Genomic DNA, 24,331 nt, shown 5'->3' on the forward strand with positions numbered 1-24,331 from the left:
CATACAAACATTCAACATCACTCGTCCCAGACAAGCATTGTTTACTACATGTGGAGGTTAATTATGCGTTTTATGGGCCATTTACAAGCTCAGGCGAGAGATGCCACAGTGTCCTTCTCACCTCATGAAGGACTTGTCAGGGAACATAAACCATCCATGCTCTACTAGTGAGTTTCTTTGTCTCTTGACCATGACACACACTTTTACACATAGTCAGGCGTACTTTAACAATCATCACTGTGATTCTCCTATGAATCAACTCACGGACACCCTGCCACCCTTCACCTTGACTTCCTCTCAGTCTCATGTCTGTCCTCCTGGCACAGACTAGAGAAAGTGATAATGCATACCACAGTTTGGAACAAGAACATCCAGACCCTCACTGATTTGAGTGATGCAGCTGCGAGTGACTCAAATCAAATTGAAAAATATTACACACACATTTCAAATATTCCTTGCATTAAGCCAACACAAGGAATTTAAGTAAAATTGCAATGCTTCTTCATAACGTTTATGTAACAATTTTATGCAACTGAACACTGTTGTTTTTTCTTTCTACAGCAGCTAATGCGAGAGCGCCAGCAGATGGCCAGCCGTCCGTTTGCCTCTGTTATAGTGGCACTCGATGCTCCAGAGGAAGAGGAGGAGCTTCTGCAGGGCCAGGTGGAGGTGGGTACCTTCCATTGTAGGCTTGTAGATATTTGGTTAGTCATTTACCTACATTTGTGAAACAGCAGATGGAATGGATTGTATTATGTATTATGTATGTAACACACACACATTTTTCTTTACATAACCCAATATGACTAATCACAATCCAAACAACATGCATCCGTTTTGGTTGAGCACTTGAAAATACTGCTTCATTTACCTATAAATCATTAGAAAGGTCTGAAGATTCATTATAAAATGTTAAATTATTATGATAAAAATCTGTGATGGTAATTTCTCAGTTGAGAAAAAAAACCTCCTGTACACTTCTCTACACTGGAGAAAAACGTATGGATTCGCATATGTTTGTTTATTTTAAATTTCTTTTAAGAAAAGTATTTTTTTTTCCCTTTTTCCCCCCAAATAGGGTGTAGTGAGCATAAGCGAGTACATACATGTACAGTAATGTAATGTCTGTTTCATTTATACTCGTAGCCAGAGGGCGCCCTCACGCAGAAAGTCCAGAAGTGAGACTTTATAGAATTCATAAAACTTATGACATTTCAGGAAATACCTTTTATGGCCAAAGGCATCCAGATATCACTATAGCTGAATAAAACGCAAATAGAGACATGTTGACTGATGAAACACGAAGACAATAAACATACAATTGCGACAATAAATGGTTTATCTGCAGATAAACCATTTATGTTTACAAGAACACAACCACATGTGTTCTTCTAGACATCTAAAATATATTTATAATGCAGTGCTAATCGACATAGCCTTTATCACAGTATAGAATACTATAGTTTGTGATATGAAGCCACGTTATTTCAAACTCTGATGTTATGAAATGAGTTTTGAGTAAAAGCATAGCATTAAATGTTCTATTTTGTTGGAATAGATTAAAGATGTTTGGTGTGTGTTGCTTTTTCAAATGCACATTATGAGTGACTCAAATTCACACCGTTTCCAGAGATGGAGCAGCATTTGCTGCGAACCAATCGATCCGCTCTGACCTCAGTGCTGCGCTTCACCCTGAAACTCACTGAGCATATACTTATTTAATTAAAACTTTGTGATTTCGGTTTAATTTTGGTTAATTGCGCAGCCCTAAATTAACCTCACACACACACACACACACACACACACACACACACACACACACACACACACACACACACACACACAAAAAACTCTGTTCACACGAATAAGCTGCACTCTAACACACATGCAATACTCTGTATCAAATGTGTGCTACTGTGGTAAATTTATCATCATACAATTTTTTTTCTATTTATGTGTGTCTTGGAGGACAGTGTAATAGAAGTGATAGAAGTGACTGTAGATAATGCAGAGAAGGTGGTTTGAGGATCAGGAAAGGACCCCGGTCAGGCTACAACTTGGGTCTCTCGTACATCTCTCGTACATGTGCAGTACCTATCAGACCATGTCTCAAATTACATTTTTCCTGTCACTGCATTGCCTCAAAATATTTTGAACCCTTCAGAACTTGCACAATGTGATGTTGCAGTACTTGAGTTTATCTATTTTCCCACAATACTTTCTACAGTCTTCTGTTTTTTATTTGTTTGTTTTTTTAATAGAAGAGAGTGGAAATCGTGAATTTGCAGCAATTTCCTCATTCAGAGGTTGATTAAACAACATCTGGTGTAACAGTGTAGTCTTCATTTAGCATAATTGCATAATATATGGGTGAATATTCGCTCATTAAGCAGCAAGGCCAAAGAGCAGGGCCATCATCACATTTCATGCCTAAGTTGATGGGTAAGCACAGGCTGCAGATGGATGCTTTCACTAGCCCTGAGCATTTCTGTAGCAGTTAGAATGGAAATGTTTGTTGTCAAAGCATTTGATCATTTTACACTATCTTTCTTTTCACAATGTTTAATTTCTTTGGTATGTGTTATAAGAGATATGAAAAGATCACATCACACCAATTCAAAGATGAATTACTTGATATCTACTTTACTCTCAGAGATATTCTTTTTACCTGATTTAACCAGGCTGTGATTGAAGTATATTTTATAGCATGCCAGCTGAATTGTTTCGATTTAGTTTGATGATATGTGGTGAGATTTCTTCATCTAATCGGCCCTGTTTAAACTTCTCTCACTTCTTTTCTAAGATGCAGACTTTTTCAAGAATCTTTTAAATTCCATCTGCAATCATTGACCTCGTATACAAGTCAAACAAATGTTTGCCGGTCTCTTATTTATCTGACAGCTTCTTTACATAGTGTGGTTTTGTTGGTAGTGTGTTTTGGAAAAGAGCTCTGGGAACATATGCATGGAAATCTGGATATGCTTTCAAAATACGCCTAAGCCTCTTAGACTTTTTTTTAATGGCTGCAATATAATTTGAATCCTACCAGAACACTGCTAATTGCTGGAAGAACATACTGAGTGCTAGAAGTGTGCTAGACCTGCTGTGCTCAAGATCTGGACTGAAGTGTGTGAGAAACTTTCATTGACTGAGGTGTCCTCACTGTTACCTCCAGAACTCTTCAGGTGCATACAACATCTGCTGCATTGAAAAACGTACTCGGTTACTAACGTAACCTCGGTTCTCTCTAGTAGAGGGAACGAGTACTGCGTCTTAGCTAAGACGCTGCGGGAAAAGTCTCTTTTCACGAATATTGAAGCAAAAAATTATCCTTAATTTTAATATTTGTAAAACGCATTTGCAGCAGTATGCAGCCATAGGCAAGACGGCTCGTTTGCTCATTGGCTGTTCTACAAGCAAATGCATAAGCCTATCGAGCGCAGGCTGATGCAACATCAGACCAATGAGGCCACTTCCCGCCGACGCGGGCGTGGCCTAGCCCTATAAAGGTAGCTCGAAAAGGCTGACTCACTTGATTTATTTCATCGAAGAAGCGAACCAAAGTGAATCGTACGCACGGCAAGGAACGCAGTACTCGTTCCCTCTACTAGAGAGAACCGAGGTTACGTTAGTAACCGAGTACGTTCTCTTACGAGAGTTCTCTCGTACTGCGTCTTAGCTAAGACGCTGCGGGAACCCAATGTAAGACGCCGTGCGTGCAGGGATTAACAACCATAAACCTGGAGGCGAACCCAGGATTTACAGTGCACAATCACCAGAGGGACTCACAGAGAGTCCTAGAACAGGAGGAGGAACTCTCCGTTCTGATATGTGGCTGCGTCCGCAGACGCAATATATGACATCACTTAGACAAGACACCCTTGACTAAAGTGGGAATATGGGTCTTACGTAATACTGCCCGTAAGATAGTAGTAACGCACTGCGCTTGTATTCTCAGTGTTCAATTACACCGATAACAGCTTAGCCTGCAAAGCGGGAACCTCAAGGTTTTAAAACCTGATAAATGTAGACGGCGAGGCCCAGCCTGCCGCCATACAAATATCCTGTAAAGATATCCCACTAGACCAGGCCCACGAAGAGGCAACGCCTCTCGTGGAGTGCGCTCTGACACCCAATGGGCACTGAAGACCTCTGGAGGTGTATGCTAACGCTATGGCGTCAACTATCCATCTGGATAGGTTTTGTTTCGAAACAGCCATTCCCTTGGAACGTCCACTGAACGAGACAAATAGTTGCTCAGTCTGTCTAAAGACAGCAGAGCGAGACACATAGGCTCTTAAAGCCCTGACAGGGCAGAGAGAGCTCAAGTCTCCTTCCTCTTCTAACACCGGCAGGGCGGACAGGGATATAACCTGAGCCCGAAACGGCGTGTTGAGGGATTTCGGCACATAGCCGTGCCTAGGTTTGAGTATGACTCTCGAGTCACTAGGCCCAAACTCCAGACACGACGGGCTCACCGAGAGCGCGTGCAGGTCCCTTATGCGCTTCACTGAAGCAAGGGCCAGCAAAAACACTGTCTAAAATGACAGATGTTTGAGACTAATCGTCTGGATGGGCTCGAAAGGGGAACCTTTCATGGTCTCCAGAACCGTAGAGAGGTCCCAAACAGGAACCGACGGGGGTCTGGGAGGGTTCAGTCTCCTAGCTCCCCTGAGGAAGCGGATGACCAAATCGTTCCTTCCTATCGACTGACCGAGCGTTGTCTCAGCGAACGCTGCGATAGCCGCCACATATACTTTGAGCGTGGATGGGGCTCTGCCCTTATCCAACAGCTCTTGAAGGAAGGAGAGAACCTCCGTTACCTCACAGTCGAGGGGTGAGCATCCCCGAGCCACACACCAACTGGAGAATACCGACCACTTTGAGGCATAGAGCCGTCGAGTCGACAGTGCTCTAGCCTGAGTGATAGTATTTAGCACTCCTACTGAGAAATCAGCGGGTAACCGTTGAGAGCCCACACGTTAAGGGCCCACAACTTTGGTTGAGGGTGCCAAATCGAGCCCCTGGCCTGCGAGAGAAGGACCCTTCTCAATGGCACCGGCCATGGGGCAGTGTCTGCTAACTGCATCAGCTCTGGAAACCAAGGTTGGTTCCTCCAGAGTGGTGCTACAAGCAGCACTGAGCATTTCGTTTCCCTCACTCGTTCTATCACCTCTGGAAGGAGGGAGACGGGGGGAAAAGCATAGAGCGGGCAGCGCGGCCACCTCGAAGAGGTCCACTTCCGCTCTGCCAAATCTCTCCCACAGCAGCTGGACTGTTTGTGGGTGTAGAGACCATTCGCCCGCGGGAATGTTGTTCCTGGACAGCCTGTCTGGACCCACATTCTGTATCCCAGGCACATGAGCTGCTTTCAGCGAGCGCAAGTTGTGCTGAGCCCATACCAGGAGGCGTTCCGCCAACCTGTACAGATCTCGGGATCTGAGACCGCCCTGGCGATTTACGTAGGACACCACAGACATGTTGTCCGAACGGACTAAGACGTGATGGCCCTTGATATGGGGACGAAAACGTATCAGCGCGTTTTCTACTGCCAGCATTTCCAGACAGTTGATGTGTCGGAGCTTCTCCCGTTCTGACCACAGGCCATATAACGGTCTGCCCTCGAGCAGCGCTCCCCATCCCGAGGTGGAGGCGTCCGTAGACACCACTCTCACTCTCGAGGAAGTCCCCAGGCTTGCACCTGTTTGGTACCAGCCGTTCACTGTCCAAGGTCTGGTTGACCTTGAGGTGCAGTCGACCAGAAGTCCACGCTCTGCGTGGTACCCGCGCTTTCAGCCAGAACTGTAGGGGGCGCATGCGGAGCAGGCCCAGCTGCAGAACTGGCGATGCTGAGGCCATGAGACCTAGCATCTTCTGAAACGTCTTGAGCGGGAAGGACGCGTCGCAGCGGAGAGATCTCGCTGCGCGCTGAATGCCAAGCGCGCGCTGTGACGACAGCCGCGCCGTCATAGACTGTGAGTCCAGAACTATGCCCAAAAACGAAATCGTTTGACTGGGGTTCAGTGAACTCTTCGTCCAATTGACTCTGAGACCGAGATTCTCGAGGTGATCGAGTAACATGGTCCTGTGCTCCACGAGCTCTGATCGTGAATGAGCCACAATCAGCCAGTCGTCCAAATAGTTCAGCACTCGCATGCCTCTGAGTCTGAGAGGGGCGAGCGCTGCGTCCATGCACTTCGTAAATGTGCGAGGTGCCAGGGACAGACCGAATGGCAGGACTGTATACTGGTATGTCTGACCGTCGAAGGCGAATCTCAAGTATTGCCTGTGACATGACGCTATCTGTATTTGCTGTGCAGCCCCCGTTCGCTTTGAGCATGAGATACAGGCTCTAAGCCCCTTTGCTCATCAGTTTTGAAATTTCGGCTCGGAGTAGGTGTGCTACTTCCGAATTCACCGTAGTTTCGACACGCGCCGTAAAGCGGGGAGGGCGTCGATAAAACTGTAGCGAGTAGCCTCTCTTTATAATGCTTAGCACCCATTCCGAAACCCCTGGAAGCGCTGCCCATGCATCTGCATGGATGGCTAAGGGTTGGATGCGAAGCGCACTCTGTTGGCTGAGCAACGGAGGCGCTTCGATGTGCTGTAACACAGGCGTTATGTCTGTGGCATTCGAGGCGTGGGGCGTGCTGATGACAGCGGGCAGAGCGCTCGTCCTCGACCCCGCTATGGCGCTTAGCCGAGTGAGGGAGGGCTGAGCGAGTCCCGTGGGACTCGTATCGTCTGTGAGTAAATGTGGGCTGGAAGCGGGCACCTTTACTACTTTTGGCGCGTTGTCTGTCTGAGCAGAACGAACGTGCACGGGTTTCGTTTTTACAGAAACCGTCAGACGTGCGTGACATAGTGTTCGTGTGCACTGAGGAGTGGGCACGTCTACTATGCAGTGCGCGCGATCGACTTGAGTCGATTTTATGGGCGCGAGCCCTGTGTGAAGGGCTGTGCTTGTGTGTACGGATGGGCACTGAATAGTGGGCATCAGCACTACATTTATAGCACCATCGGCCGTGGCCGGGTGTAGCCGTGAAACGGCTTTTGAGTGCAGGCAAACAGGCACGGGTTGTACCACGTGGTTGCCTGCTGCAAAATACATGTCTGCAGTCGCCTCTCAGGGAACTGGCAGAGCGATTTGTATTTGGCGGCATAAAAACTTTTTGCCATCTGAGCGGGGATCGAACACAAGTCGCCCGCACGAAAGCTTTAGAATCTACCACTGGACCACAGTGGAAGACACATTGACTTTCTGTTAACGCGAGCGTTTGTTTGCAAGCATGCGGGTAGCATGACATGCAATATCAACATTCTCAGACGCACTCGACCTCGCCGCGGTGTTTAACCAAGTGAGGGAGGGCTGGGCGAGTCCCGTAGGACATGCAATGTCTGTGAGTGAATGTGGGCTCGGAAGAGCGGGCACATTTACTGCATTGAGCGCGCTGTCTGCCTGAGCAGAGCGAGTGCGGAAAGGCCTCTTAGCAGTAGAACGGTTTTTGTGTGCAGGCGAACGGGCACGGGTTATACCACGTGCTCGTCGGCTGCAAAAATTCACATCTGCAGTCGCCTTCCAGGGGACTGACAGAGCAAATTGTATGCGACGGCATAAATTTTTCAGCCGGCGGACCCGGGAACCGAACCCGGGTCGACTGCGCGATAGGCTATGAATCTACCACTGGACCACAGGGGAAGATACATAGACTTACAGTTATCGCGAGTATTAAACACACTTACTGCATTGAGCGCGCTGTCTGCCTGAGCAGAGCGAGTACGGAAAGGCCTCTTAGCAGTAGAACGGTTTTTGTGTGCAGGCGAACGGGCACGGGTTATACCACGTGCTCGTCGGCTGCAAAAATTCACATCTGCAGTCGCCTTCCAGGGGACTGACAGAGCAAATTGTATGCGACGGCATAAATTTTTCAGCCGGCGGACCCGGGAACCGAACCCGGGTCGACTGCGCGATAGGCTATGAATCTACCACTGGACCACAGGGGAAGATACATAGACTTACAGTTATCGCGAGTATTAGAGGAAAGAGAGGAAAACGCCCGGTCTCAGCGGGGCTAAAGCACTCCATTCTCTTTTCGCCAGTGACGCACGGGAACCGTAGAAACGGTGTTCGGTTGCAGGCAAGCGGGTACCACGCGCTTGCTGGCTGCAAAAATGCACCTCTGCAGTCGCCCTCAGGGGAGTGACAGAGCGAAGCATTAGCGGCATAATTATATGCGGCCAGACCGGGAATCGAACCACAGTCGTCCGTGCGAAAAACCTAACACTCCACCACTGAGCCACAGGGGAATACAGGTTTTTGGATGCGTTGAGCGTCAACATTCTTCAGCGTTTGCTAGCAGGCGTACGCTTGCTGCAAATGACATTTCCAGTCGCCGACAGGGAACTGGGAAATGTAAGAGAAAAGAGGCCAGTACACAACGAACACACTTTTCTCCTTTCGCCGGTGAATGACGCGCAGAGGCAGGGTAGTTTTTCTTGTGACGTAAAGAAAAACTAACCCAGAACCGTCCGCATTCAGGAGGAGCAGCCTCGGAGAAGGATGCCAGGTGAGTCCTCAGAGTCACCATAGACAATTGGCTCGGAGTGGGGGCAGTCGCCGCCAGCGAGCGCGAGAGCTGCGAGATCCTCTAGGAAAGGGAGGGCGTCTTGAAAAAGACGCGAGCTCTTTTACGAGTGTGTGTCGCGGGGCGAACACACACACACACACACAGAGGAACAGAAAAGGATATGAGCGCCGGAAAGCGCAGCAGGTACGGCAGTGGAAGGCGGCGAAGGCCAGCGACTTCAGATGGCTCGTCCCGCTGATGTGCTTGCACTCAGACGACGCTTGCTTCTATCCGAGATCCAGCGATGTGAGAGGTTCGCTGAAGAGATGAAAAATCAAGTGAGTCAGCCTTTTCGAGCTACCTTTATAGGGCTAGGCCACGCCCGCGTCGGCGGGAAGTGGCCTCATTGGTCTGATGTTGCATCAGCCTGCGCTCGATAGGCTTATGCATTTGCTTGTAGAACAGCCAATGAGCAAACGAGCCGTCTTGCCTATGGCTGCATACTGCTGCAAATGCGTTTTACAAATATTAAAATTAAGGATAATTTTTTGCTTCAATATTCGTGAAAAGAGACTTTTCCCGCAGCGTCTTAGCTAAGACGCAGTACGAGAGAACTCTCGTAAGAGAACTGTTATTTAAATAATTTTATATTTAACTACTAAAATAAGCTAAAACATTTAAATATATATTACTTTATTTATATATTTATTATTATTATTATTATTATTTGAGACCTTATTTAGTAGGGCTTCCCCTAATAATCGACTAAATGAGAGGAGGCATGGTCAACCGAGTTTTAATTGGTCGGTTGGTCAAAAAATAAAAATAATGTGGTAATTATGTTGGGCAGAAAATAAAAAGTGTGGGATCATTTTGAGAAACATGCAGGCTTATCATTTCAAACAAGAAAGTAGTAGCCTTACGTTGGTCTCTTTATATGGCCGCCAGCTCTAATGTTAATCTAGATGAATGTGTGCTATTATTAGGCGCATAACCAAGTGTTTGTGCGAAGTGTGGAAGCTAAATTAGTACCTCGCTTACTGCATGACATATAACTTAAAGTGCCTTTCTCTCTATAGGCACATCCACTATACTGTAAGGATGACAAGTCAGTGTCATCAACTTCTTTGCAGTTGACACTGACTCAGAAAACACTGGTTTATTAATAAATCATTCAAATGTTCAGACAGTCTCACTGCTGTTTTTTCTGACGCATTCATAATCATTACTTTTGCCATAAACATGCTACCAGTCAAACAATGGCTTAAATTAACAACTATTAGTCGAATAGAAAAATCTTTGGTCGGGGACAGTCCTACTATTTAGCCTAATGGAATCCACAAATAAGCCCCTTATAGCTCAGCTCAGTAGCTGATAACTGCTTGATCAAGTCTTAAATCAAGAGTGTTAAATTATTGATAGATTTTATGGAAGTGTTCCACTATAAGATCTAACAACATGCATAATAATAACAAGCAGACAAATCATTGGCTGCCATTCCTTAGATATGCTATTGTGTCACATCTGATTGCAGCAGGCTATGACCTTGCTGCATTATAAAACAAAGAGGTGAGCTATTAGCATAAATCTTCCATCCATATAATGTCCATACAATGTAGTAAAGCTGATGAAGCCGCAGCCCAGAGCACCTGCACTACGCCAAAACATATCTCTCTCTGTATGTGGACTGATCGATAGCAGCTCAGTGTTTTTGTAATGCTGGGAGAAATGAATCAATTTAATATCTAATGTTTTAATGTGCTGTATTTACCTCCAGTGGGTGGTGTGAAGATAACGACTATTTATGACACTTATGAGCTGTCTGACTGGGTAAAGACGATTAGTATTCACACACATGCACAAACTCGTGTACACATTCACAGGCTCTGATACGGTGGCCGAGATATAGGACATATAAATAGAAAAAAACACCAGAAAGTTAAGAAAACATCTTCATCAGTTTGACAACACGTGTGCTGCAAATACTCACAATGCAACCAAATACAGAAACTCACTGCAAATACAACGCAACCAAATACAGGTACTCGCTGCAAATACTCACAATGCAACCAAGTACAGAAACTTGCTGCAAATACTCATAACGCAACCAAATACAGGTACTCGCTGCAAATACTCACAGCGCAACCAAGTACAGAAACTCGCTGCAAATACTCACAACACAACCAAATACAGAAACAAGCTGCAAATACTCACAGCGCAACCAAATACAGAAACACACTGCAAATACTTAAAATGCAACTAAATACAGAAACGCGCTGCAAATACTCACAACGCTGCCAAATACAGAAACACGCTGCCAATACTCACAATGCAGCCAAATGTAGAAAAGCACTGCACATACTTACAATGCAACCAAATACAGAAATGCACTGCAAATACTCACAATATAACCAAATACAGAAACACACTGCAAAATGCTCCTAACGGAACCAAATACAGATGCGCGCTGCAAATATTCACAACGCAACCACATACACCAAATACAGAAACACACTTCAAATAGCAAATAGCAAATAGCAAAATGTTTCAGGGGGACCTGAAGTGACGATCCTGGCTGGGATCTCTTATTGTTTAATGTATACTCGTCAGTGGTGTTGTCGATGACCTGAAAGGTGAGTTTTTTTGTTTATTTTAACAACCTGATCAAATGTCGGTTTTAAGTATTTGCAGCACATTTCTGTATTTGGTTGTGTTGTGAGTATTTGCAGCACGTGTTATCAAACTGATGAAGATGTTTTCTTAATTTGCTGGTGTTTTTTTTCTTTCAATTTGCTAGTTTTCTTCAGTTGCAGCGCGTTGAGCTCTTTCAGCCACCGTACCTTAAAACATTCAAGGTGTGAACAGATTTATTTTTATTTAAGGTACACTACCATTTTTTGTTTACGTTTTTAAAATGTTTCTTAAGATTACCAAGGCTCAGTTTATTTGTTATGATTAGTTTTTTATGTACTGTACATTTAAAAAAAAAAAATGTTTTGAATAAAACTAATGGTTTATTAAGTTTAGGTGTTGTAAGATTTTGGTGTAAACTTATTTTGTAGTTTTCATATGGGAAGACAGCTATTGAATATTTTCTTAACTAGTAGCTTTACTGTTGTGTATATAGAAAGAACCTTCTTCTGAAGCTGCTTCAATATGAGGTAGCGCATCTCTCACTCTTCTCTGCTAGGCATCAGTTACACCCTGCACTGTGGCCAAATGTGCTTGATGTTAGGAAGCTGAGAGTGGTGGGAGCGATCAGGGAGTCCACAGAGTAGGGACCCAAACATCTGTTCTGTGAGCTGCCTGTCTCTGGACTGCTCTTATCAAAACAATCTCAGCTGTTCAAATCCACAGCAGCATCAGTGCCAAATCTCATGAGCAAAAAACTATCCTCTCTGTTTCTGTCTGTCGTGTCTTGCTCATCATGAGACAGAAGTGGGTGATGTTAAAGAGTGCTTACGCTCTCTACACAGATTCTCTCTTCCTCCCTGCAGACAGACCTTTAGTCTTTGGTTAATTCAGAACAATGAGAACTCTTAAATTGCTGACCACAAAACGCATTCATGTCCCATATGTGTCACAATCTTTTGAGATGATGTACATATGTTTTATTGTTTTTTTGTTAAATAATTATTTATTATTTGTTGTTTTATTTTGGTTTGGTTTATTGTTTTTGTTTAGTTTTTTTATTTATTTTGGTTTTATTTAGTTTTTATTTTGGTTTAGTTGGATTTGTTGTGTTGTTTGTTGTTTATTCTTTCAGTTTGGGTTGTTGCTTTCGTATTAGTTTGGTTTGATGTTATTGTTCTTTTGTTTGGCTTGTTTTTTGTTTTGTTTTTGCATTTACCTGGAAGAGCTAACATTGTTTGTTTGAGCAGTTTGACATGTCAAAGTCTGCCTAAAAAAATGCAGTGTTTTTGAATAGGGATTTCCACATTGTCTGACAGTGGCAGACATGTAGTCTTTGGGAAACCTGGATCATTATTTTTGCATTTCTTCTTGGCATCGATAGCAAATGGCACAATTTCACTTTGAAGCAGCTGTATGGTGAAATCTATGATTTCAGTAGAAAGGGGGAGGTTCATTTGTTTGGTCTGTCATCTTTCACAGGTTTTGGACACTTTAATCAAAGCTAGTCCTATGCAGTGCATCGAGCAAGCTCAACATAATACTTGGCTCTATGGTTCTAATCATGGTCTTCGAAGAACCAAAATCAGGGTTTTGTTTCTTCTCTGGTTCTAATCAGTGTCGTGTCAGGGTGCTGATTTCTGTCACCTCTTATCTCTGTCCAAAACACCTCCTAGATCGATGATCTGTGAATGTTTTTTATGAGTTGCTCATAAATCCTACCTCTGCCCCAGAGCTCAGCCGCGCTCAGAGCAAAGTTGAGCTTCAGTTCATTGCACATTTACAAGTAGTGATTTTACTGTTCCGGAGTCAGTGGGAATTGGGCATTGCGATATTTAACAGTGTATTTATTTTTTCCGGACCATAGTGAAACACACACTTCTGATTTATTTGATCACATCTGGCATCAGTCAGCTGAACTGAATTATAAGCTGAACAACTCAATGTGCTTTTTGACCTATAGTTAATCCTTGACTACATCACTTAACCCTTATTTCTAGGTTAACAAATGTCAATTTCTTAATAGACTTAATCAAAACTCACAAACCCTACTTAACTGGTCCTTAAACTGAACCTTGACCTTAGTCGTTTGTCGTCCCTTGAGGTCAAAGTGCCCTTGGAGGGCATTTCACGTCCATTTGGATTCTTCCCAGTCAAGCCCAATATTGATGGTGAAAGGTGATGCTTAGAAAAGTGCACACACAGATCACAGTCTATTATCCATATTAGCAGCTTTTTGACTTCATTCCCTTCCCTGTTTCCACTCAGCACTTTTGCTGCTCTGAGAGATATTTGACTTTGCCCTGTCTCATGTTCAGCTGATCCTGCATGTTACTGTAAAACAGACATTTATCTGCTGCACAAGCCAGATCCGAACCAGATGTTCTCTTGACTGACAGGTGAAACTAAATAGTGTCTCATTCTGTTGTCCCTCTGGCACAGCAGGTTAACAAGTCAACATATGCTTGTACAAGGTGACAGAAGATTGTATTTCAAATAAATGAAAAGGAGAAGAGGTTGACAGAATATTTGCGAACATTATGAAACATTTAGACATTATTCTGTTGCTTTTTATGGAAGGATGATGGGGAAACTGTTCTTGTCATTTATGTCCTTTTGCAAAGCTAAGTTTCCAGTAATATTGTTTTCCAATCAATCGTAAGAGCTAATTGACTTTTGGCCAATCATACTCATCTTTATTTAAGAATATAATTTTAACTGAATTAATTACATGATATGCCAATTACAATAGTTAATCAATTACAGTAGTTAATCAATTACAGTAGTTAATCACACATCAGTATTTGCTGAGAAAAGTCCCTTGACATTTATGTTCACCTTGTCTTGCATGTTGAGGATACTGTCATGTTATTATTTTTTTAAATATGTATTTGATGTTATTTTAATTAATTACTAGCAAATTATTGATAAATATATTTAAATTAATCATTGTTTAATTTTAATTATTTAATCACACTAAATTAACACATTTGAATTTGTTGCCCAGATATTAACTGAATTGGATGTACGTTGTGTTTTTGATGCAGGAAAGAATTCATTAGTGTTTGATCTTGGTTACTGACAAGCTTTCTCCATCAGTACTGTACATTGCAGTCAAAGTTTCATTGGCTGTTTAGCCAATATTAGTTAAAGAGAGTCTGGGAAAGAGCCATTAGCCGATAGGGCTGGTTCAATAGTCTTGTAGTCCAGGGGTCATAAACCTTTTATCAATCAATCGATCCATTAGCAGTCTTAATATCACTCTATGTTTTGACTGTACCTGAGCTCTAACTGCCCAGAAAAGATAAGAGTGTATATCATAGTCCTCTCATGAAGGCCTGATTGGTCAGTGTGTGTAATTACTATGTGGACACACACTGTTAATGGATTTAATGTACAGTACAGTATATTTATTCAGCGCAGATAAGAGACATGCACATTGTTAACTTTTGTGGTAAAAGATGAATAAGTAAGTGATGTTCAGGTGAAACTCTATTTAAAATGTTTTCGGGTCATTAAGTTTTGTGATTTCCATGTTTATTGATAAGTAATGTGTATATTTATAAGCACAACTGGAACATTGTGTTGTAAATATTTAGTATTCAAACAACTTCAGTTGATAGACTTGTTGATAGCTTGCCCACCAAATCTATTACGCTGTCTGTCTGAAATAAAATATGTATAATATATAAATCTATTGCTATATATATATATGTGTGTGTGTGTGTGTGTGTGTGTATATATATATGTATATATGTATTTTGCTGTGTATATATGTATTTGCTATGTATATATGTGTGTATATATATATATATATCACATATATATGTGTCTGTATATGTATATATACATGTGTGTATGTATATATATATACATATATATGTGTGTGTGTGTATGTATTTTGCTCAATCATGTAAATAGTAAGTAATAAAAATACCTAATGTAAAACCAGTTTGTTCCTGATCTCTAAATGGGTCTTGAACCTGCATGATCTCAGAAAAGTGGGAAATCCACTAAACCTTCAGACCAGTATGCTAAATTTGAGAGTGATTTGAATTGCTAACCCTTAAAAAAGTCTGTCTATGCATTAATATAATAATTACTTTATTAATTATAGAATTACTTTATTACAAGGTGTCTTTGTTACCATGTAATTACACATTTAAGTACCGAGTAACAATTATTAACAGCATATACTTATTAGGGTTAGGTTTAGGGTTAGTAATTATGCATAATTTACTGTTATTACTATATAAGTATGTACCATATGTAACAAGCACACTGTAAAATAAAGTGTTAACCTGAATAACTGCAATTTACTTATTGTAAAGATTTAACTAATTTACTTATTGTAAAGTGATACCTTGTTCTTTATAATTTTTGCACTTTAATCTTTTTGGGGAAAAAATGACTTTTATAAATGTTTTGTGTATTGCTTTATTGTATTTTAATGTTCAGTTCCCTTATATAAGAAAAACGGGTAACCCTTTCTTTTACAGTCCCCTAATTACTAGGTATTTACCTGGTAAATATATGGTAAGTTATAGTTGGTTATTGGTAATTACCACAGGTAACAAGTATGTAAATGCAGAGAAACTACAAACTAATTACTAGGTATTTACCTGGTAAATATATGGTAAGTTTTAGTTGGTTATTGGTAATTACCACAGGTAACAAGTATGTAAATGCAGAGAAACTACTAAGTATTTACCTGGTAAGCATATGGTAAATTATAGTATTTTAGTGTGTAATTACTTAAGGTGATTAGTATGCAATTACAGAGAAACTACCAGGGAAAAAAAACACCACTGTTAAATATCAACTCAACAAAGTACTGTGTACTTGTTACCTGTTTAGGTTGGTAATAACTCAGATTTAATTGTGTACTTCCTCAGAATGTAGGCAGCCAATTTTTAGAAACACCTCCAGTATTACCCATCAATTCAAGTTAGGTTTGTAGTTATCCTAGGGTTATGTTGGTAACAGTCCATGTTTATTTATTACTATCTTGAAATTAAGACGGTAGTTTCCAATAAATTACCTTGTCTTACATAGTTGTTGTTCATTGCTACACCCATTTATAGAGGGTTTATCAAATAATTTACCTTACTCTTACCTGGTAACTACCCCGCAGGAACAGTTTTCCCTAATGTCATAGCACATCTTAAATACTGGGTATGTTCTTGCAGATGTTTTTACAATTTACTCAGTAAGTAAAGTGCAACTGTACTGTAAAATGAAGCCTTGTTTATTTCCATGGTATTACCGGAATTGTACCATATAACTTGATCATTCCCTTTTCCATATAGTCACAATTTTTTACCTCATATGTCCTGCAACGTTACCAAGGAAAACATGACAATTTACTCAGTAAGTAAAGTGAAACTGTACTGTAAAATGAAGCCTTGTTTATTTCCATGGTATTACCGGAATTGTACCATATCATTCCCTTTTCCATAGTCACATTTTTATTTATTTGTTTTCCTAGTATGTCCTGCAACGTTACCAAGGAAAACATGACAATTTACTTGGTAAGTAAAGTGTAACTGTACTGTAAAATGAAGCCTTGTTTATTTCCATGGTATTACCGGAATTGTACCATATCATTCCCTTTTCCATAGTCACATTTTTATTTATTTGTTTTCCTCGTATGTCCTGCAACGTTACCAAGGAAAACATGACAATTTACTCAGTAAGTAAAGTGAAACTGTACTGTAAAAGGAAGCCTTTTTATTTCCATGGAATTACTGGGATCTTACCCTATAATCTGTTATAGCTACGTAACTGTAGCTATTACAGATTATAGGGTAAGATCCCAGTAATTCCATGGAAAAAAAAAAGGTTTCCTTTTACAGTAATGTTCCAGTTTCACTTTACTTACTGAGAATGTTCAACGTGATCTCATGAGAATACGTGTGTATTTTTACGTAAAGTGTAATTCTACCATACGTACATTTACTTACGTTTTATACACACAGAAACGTATAGTATTTACAGCACTAAAACGTAAAATGTTTGCATAACAGCACAAAAACATAAATTATTTACGTATGAACAACTCTATACCGACGTACATATTTGTACGCATTCTTATTTATGCATATTAAAATCGTGGCATTAATGTTTTGACTCTATTGCATTCAAATGTCTTATCAATTACGTTTTCAGTCGCATTTATGCAGTTTACTCAATAAATAGACTAATAACATTTCGCTCTGTTCGTGCCTTCTGCTGCAAACTCGTTTCGGAGGATTAGCATGCAGTTAAACAAGAATACACTTTAAAACCTTAAAAGTACCTTATTTAATCGTTTAACCATTTTAATATTTAGTTTATTTAGTGAGACACAAAATGCTTTTTCTCCAATAATAATACACCAAAACCCAACATAAATTCACAAAAGACATCAATTTTATTATAGCCTACTTGATATAATCCAAATCTTTAGAATCCATACGTTTGCAAGAAAGAGATCCAAATTCAGCCCTTTATCCAGTGAGTGATCTTCATCTCCATTCCACAGGCTTTAACAACAGCGCAGTCGTAACTGTCAAATCCCGCCGCGGACCCGCGCTCATGATGATGAATTCAAATTCAAAAATTGCGCCCTCAAGAAGCGGTACGACATGTTTTACGGCAGTGATATCAAACGCTCATTGGCTCTCGCCTGTTGGTCTATGTTCGTCACAGATTGCGACATGCCGTATTTCAGTCGGTAAACTCCGTTTATATACTGTCTATGGGTAAACTATATTTGAAATGGAGAAGCGCGCGCGCCTTCACACAGAGCGAAGCCGGATTAACATTTTCATGTATTAATAACTTAAATTCTGCTCTGTACCTCATTCAAAACTATTATATACTGAAAGAGAGGACTGTGACTGCAACACATCGTCATGTGAATGACTTTTGGTACCGGTTTTGACATTTTCACAATAAATAAATTATTGTGATTACACGTATGTTGTTTTTCTTCATAACTGTAGCCTATGTAGTTTTCTATCTTTGAAAATTGCGTGTTAATACTACGTATTAACAATGAGACCAGGCTGGAATGTTTTAGTTAAGTTGCAGAACACACGGTAAAAGTTTGTGATTTCAAAAATGTTTAAGCAGTAGCAAAGGATGTGGTAAGAGTCTGGTAATACCATGGAAATAAACAAGGCTTCCTTTTACAGTACAGTTTCACTTTACTTACTGAGTAAATTGTCATGTTTTCCTTGGTAACGTTGCAGGACATAGGAGGTAAAAAATTGTGACTATATGGAAAAGGGAATGATCAAGTTATATGGTACAATTCCGGTAATACCATGGAAATAAACAAGGCTTCATTTTACAGTACAGTTTCACTTTACTTACTGAGTAAATTGTCATGTTTTCCTTGGTAACGTTGCAGGACATATGAGGTAAAAAATTGTGACTATATGGAAAAGGGAATGATCAAGTTATATGGTACAATTCCGGTAATACCATGGAAATAAACAAGGCTTCATTTTACAGTAGTTTCACTTTACTTACTGAGTAAATTGTCATGTTTTCCTTGGTAACGTTGCAGGACAAATGAGGTAAAAAATTGTGACTATATGGAAAAGGGAATGATCAAGTTACATGGTACAATTCCGATAATACCATGGAAATAAACAAGGCTTCATTTTACAGTACAGTTTCACTTTACTTACTGAGTAAATTGTCATGTTTTCCTTAGTAACGTTGCAGGACATATGAGGTAAAAAATTGTGACTATATGGAAAAGGGAATGATCAAGTTATATGGTACAATTCCGGTAATACCATGAAAATAAACAAGGCTTCATTTTACAGTACAGTTACACTTTACTTACTGAGTAAATTGTAAAAACATCTGCAAGAACATACCCAGTATTTAAGATGTGCCATGACATTAGGGAAAACGGTTCCTGCGGGGTAGTTACCAGGTAAGTGTAAGGTAAATTATTTGACAAACCCTCTATAAATGGGTGTAGCAATGAACAACAACTATGTAAGACAAGGTAATTTATTGGAAACTACGTCTTAATTTCAAGATAGTAATAAATAAACATGGACTGTTACCAACATAACCCTAGGATAACTACAAACCTAACTTGAATTGATGGGTAATACTGGAGGTGTTTCTAAAAATAGTCTGCCTACATTCTGAGGAAGTACACAATTAAATCTGAGTTATTACCAACCTAAACAGGTAACAAGTACACAGTACTTTGTTGAGTTGATATTTAACAGTGGTGTTTTTTTTCCCTGGTAGTTTCTCTGTAATTGCATACTAATCACCTTAAGTAATTACACACTAAAATACTATAATTTACCATATGCTTACCAGGTAAATACTTAGTAGTTTCTCTGCATTTACATACTTGTTACCTGTGGTAATTACCAATAACCAACTAAAACTTACCATATATTTACCAGGTAAATACCTAGTAATTAGTTTGTAGTTTCTCTGCATTTACATACTTGTTACCTGTGGTAATTACCAATAACCAACTATAACTTACCATATATTTACCAGGTAAATACCTAGTAATTAGGGGACTGTAAAAGAAAGGGTTACCGAGTTTTTTTATAGAAATTATACAGTTTTTACATGTCTTGACTATCTGAGACAAACAACTCAAAACATGATGACAATACATAATTAGAGTTACAAATACAGGCAAACAATGTATTGGCTTTATTAACGTGTTGAACAATACTGAGTTAAACTGACATTTGTATTATGTACTAATGAAATTTTTGTCTGACGACTCCAATGATTTTGCCCACAGAACCATAATAATATTTGAAGTCCACTTCAGTTGTGGGTAACCTTGTTAACTCTCTGCTGGCATTATCTGTTGATCATAAGATGTTTCAATACAACCACTGTCTGATAAATGCAGCACTACTTTATGACAACTAACTGTACATAACTGTACAAAACCACAGTACCATTAGGTAGATCTGTCTGCAATCATATAGTGCTGAAAAACCCTGTGGAATTGATGATTAAAACGCTTTCTTTTATCTCATGCACACACAAGCTATTTGTATAGGTTAATATACTCCTAAAAAGTGTAAACGTTCTCCCTGTAGTGCCATCAAAACATCCTGTGTTGTGTTTGAGCACGAGAATCTTTTTCATTCTAGAAACATTGATTGGACAAATAAATTGCTTTGTTTTCTCGGAAAGAACAATTTCTCAAATGTATATGTGTACACTATCTTTCAAAAGTCGGTAAGATTTTTTTTATTGTTTTAGAAAAAGAAAAAAAAACTCTTATGCTCATTAAGACTATTTATTTAATCAAAAACAGTAATATTGTGAAATATTATTATAATTTAAAATAACTGTTTTCTATTTTAATATACTGTATTTTAAAATGCAATTTATTTCTGTGATGGCAAAGCACCATTACTCCAGTCTTCAGTGTCACATGATCCTTCAGATCCTTTTATCTAGCATATATTATAGCATACTAGCATGCAGTCAAGTTCAAAGCTAAATGATATGGACTAAAAGCCTAAAAACACTAGCTTTAAATTTATGTGGTCTTTTCAGTTCTTGAATTTAAGTGTATGGCCACTAGGAGATACAAATGTCAGTTCTGCAAGACAAATTAAACTTTCCACACACACGTCCTGACTTTGCGCAGTTAGACGCGTTCAATATAAGTATATTGTGTATAAGTATATTGTGTTTCTGGAACAACATTCCTGTTCGAAAATTTTGTGCTAACCATATCCCCTAACCCTAAACCTACCCATAAGTTATGTCTAAAATCAGAGGGAAGTGACAGGTGAATAACTCTGATGTAGAAGCAACTAACCTTGGTTGTAAGCCTAAACTTGACATAAACTTTAAACTTGTCCCTCAAATCTGATTGGTTGATTGGAATGTTGATCCAGGAACACATGGTGAAATCAGGTTCTGCCTTTCCGCTCACTCAGACTATTACAAAGCACCATATGTATTAAATACAGTCCTCGGCTAACGATAATTACTGTATCAAAGAGTCATCAAAATACATTTCAATAAATGACGGGACGAAACCCCAAAAGTAGAGAAAGGTTTACCTCAACATATGTGATCAGATGATTCATTCTGGCCTGTAACCTGTTACTATTTTGGGTCAGAGTGAGTTTCACTTTGAAGAAGCAGCTGTTGAAAAACAGAAACACAGTGGGCACAATCAAAATGCAGATGTCCTCTACAGAGGTTCAATCAATACTGAGGGAATACGTGCTCCACTATGGAGCGTGGAATTCAGGAGGATCCACACACAGACTACTAATGTCTCGACCCTCCTTTGTCATTTACACTTCAAGAGCTCCCCTCTCATCAACACCATCTCCTTCTAGTGGTACGAGAGATAGAGAGAGAGAGAGAGAGGAGAAAAGAGATCAGAATCAGTGCGTCCCGGAGGTTCCTGTGAGGTCAGTCGGCTGGTTCAAACACAGGTTCCCTGGTGCACCGTGTGCTGCTGTTTGCGGCTCTTTAGACTCAAGCCCTTGTCTTTGAAGTCGCCGGGCCTCTGCTGAGACGTATCAATAAGAGCACTGGCTATGGTAATGCCTGTGGGGAGAAGGAGGAGATGGAAATGAGCTTCAAAGAAGAGGAGTGCAGCATCCTGATAAGAGCATACTAACGCTTACCAATCAAACCTGTGTCTGTCAATATCATCTTACAATCATCAGCGCTGAGTTCATATCCTTATTTGTTCTTTTTTCTTCTTCTAAAACTATAGGCCCTTCTAGCCATGAGGCATTTTAGAAAATAAGCTCTCCTCATTCCCACTCATTCTGCGGTCAAAACGACGGTTATGGAAATGACTTTTTTCGGAATTGACTCATTTCATAGCATTTTAAATGTATTTATCATTTATCATACATAAATATGTATCACAAATACAGACAATTTAATCATATTTTCACACTTTTTCTATATTTTCTCCACACTTCACATCTCAGGCCCTGTTTACACCTGGTATTAAAGATGCATTTTGGTCGATCAGAGGGAGGGAGACACATCCTCGTTTACACCTGTTTTGTCCACTTTCAACCACTTCTGTCCTGATTTATTTGAGGGGAGGGTAAATGGATGGGTTTTTCAGATTTTTCAATCTAATGGACAAAATAAGCTCACGCAAATGACATATGAATGTGCACAGAGATGACAGAAAAACGTATGGAGATCATCAGCTCTCATTTCTGCTCTGACAGCCGCAAGATCACGCCAAACATGGTGAGAGTGTGTTCGAAATTAGTAATGTTGAGTACATTGTGCTTAGTATATAAAAAAAAAAAAAAAAGCAGACAAAGTTTAAATCCTGTCTGGCGTTAGGTCAGTAGGCGGAGAGAGTTGGCGGTCTTTTGCAGATGTTCGAACGCATTTGACCACAGGAACGTCTACACTATGAAAGCAGTCCGGTCAAATGCGTTTTCGACTACCACTGGAAGTGGTTGAAAGTGGAAAAGCTCAAAACGTTTTAGACCCTGTTCACACCTGTATTTAGCATTGTCCACTTGTGATCCAATTGACCAAAATGCATCTTAATACCAGGTGTAAACATGGCCTCATATTTCATCTTAAGCATGCTCTTCACTTCATTTCATGGTGACCACATACACTAACTTTTGATACAACTTTATTAGTTGCAAAACTGTCGGTTGCCTCGGAAATGGCATAACATATTGAAATGGTTTGTGTGTATTTACTCTTTACAGATTATATCTTTTTTTCAAAGTTTGTTTTTATTCTTTATAATAGATTTTAGTAGTTTAAGATTGAAAGTCTGTGTCTGGGACAATGGCAAAACACGAAATGAATTTGAAAAGTAGCAAAAATAAAGACAATGTGATCTTCACATAAAAAGTAAATAGACGAGTTAGTTTTACATGCTTTTATGAATAATCCTGATTTACTTAAAAATATGAAACAATAAAATAGTATCAATAAAAAAGTAACTGTAGTCTGATTACAGTAATAAACTGATTTACAGTAAATTAGAATTGCAGAAGGGATTTTTTTTGGTTTTTACATGTCATCGATTTAAGAGAAAAGCCTCTGAAAGCTCATGTGGAACAACAAGTGGTGTATCTGATATTGCTTGATCAGATAATGCTACATCATCATTCAATGATCATTCAGAACAGAAACTTGAAAAAGGAGTGGAGGCTCTTTGAGCCCTTGAGTAATCTGGACAGTAATTCATGTTTGTTTTACACACCAGAGATTCTTCGCAAGTCTATTATTGATTATGTATTACTTATTAAACAAATTAAAAAAATTGAATGAACAATGATTGAATGAATTCAAATGAAATAAAAAGAATAAAACTAAAAATACATTGACTGATTCAATCAAACGAACAAACGAAAGAAACAAATTTATTAGTGGATGGAGCAACAATGAAACTCCCAATACACTAAAGCATGATTGTAAGTGTGATTTCTAGCAATTAAATTTTCAAAATATCAAAGTTCAAATTCACCTTCTTGACCCAATATTTCAACGAACTGCATTTATTTACAGCACACACTGTACATAACAAAAGGACAACATCTTCGGAAGAACTAAATGTTTTCTGCTGAGGAGAGATGTCCGCCTCAAGTGAATTAATTGCGAGGCTGAATCAAATCAGGTGCGCATGAGGAGAAGGCTAAAGTGCTCTCGACTAATGGAAAATCAAACTCGTTATTGTGATCTTTGGCAGGTGAGCTGCGCGCATGATTAGCCCCGATGAATTCTGCACTTTGAGACAGGATGTGCGAATCCGAGAACTCCATTAAAGGTAATCAGAAAGACTCTGTTGACCTGAGACACTGTAAATGAACACTTTACAGCTACTGCATTATTGGAAACGGCTGTTGTCTTGTCCACGTGAAACTTAAATGCCTTCTCGCGTTCGGTGTGAGCGATGCGCGTGAGACAAGTTTCCAGTGATAATCGGAAGAATGTCTCGGTGGGAGCCGAGCAAGCAGCTGTCTGCAGCGAGTCCTCTTCGCACCACCTGCCTCTTCACAAAGTGCCATTATGCCACACCAAGGTCACTCTTCCAACTGATGAGTGTTTTCCGCAAGCAATCAGCCACACTCCAGCCTCAGTGTGACGCCAAGGTTATTCTGAGAGGGAATACA

At 40.1% G+C, this 24,331-nt stretch overlaps 1 protein-coding gene across 2 annotated transcripts in view; it reads left to right on the forward strand.

Moving 5' to 3' along the window:
- The window catches only part of atrnl1a (attractin-like 1a), a 266,096-nt gene that overhangs the window by 191,255 nt on the left and 50,510 nt on the right, over nucleotides 1-24,331 (forward strand). The window contains exon 28 of one of the 2 annotated variants that reach the window (XM_084390795.1): nucleotides 562-669. In XM_084390795.1, the coding sequence (XP_084246921.1) occupies nucleotides 562-669 (108 nt within the window). Of the gene's footprint in view, nucleotides 1-561; nucleotides 818-24,331 lie in introns of those variants that run through there. The other variant, XM_084390794.1, reaches the window with a different exon arrangement.

Source organism: Rutilus rutilus (genome assembly GCF_951802725.1).
Source record: "Rutilus rutilus genome assembly, chromosome: 20".
Lineage (NCBI taxonomy): Eukaryota > Metazoa > Chordata > Actinopteri > Cypriniformes > Leuciscidae > Rutilus > Rutilus rutilus.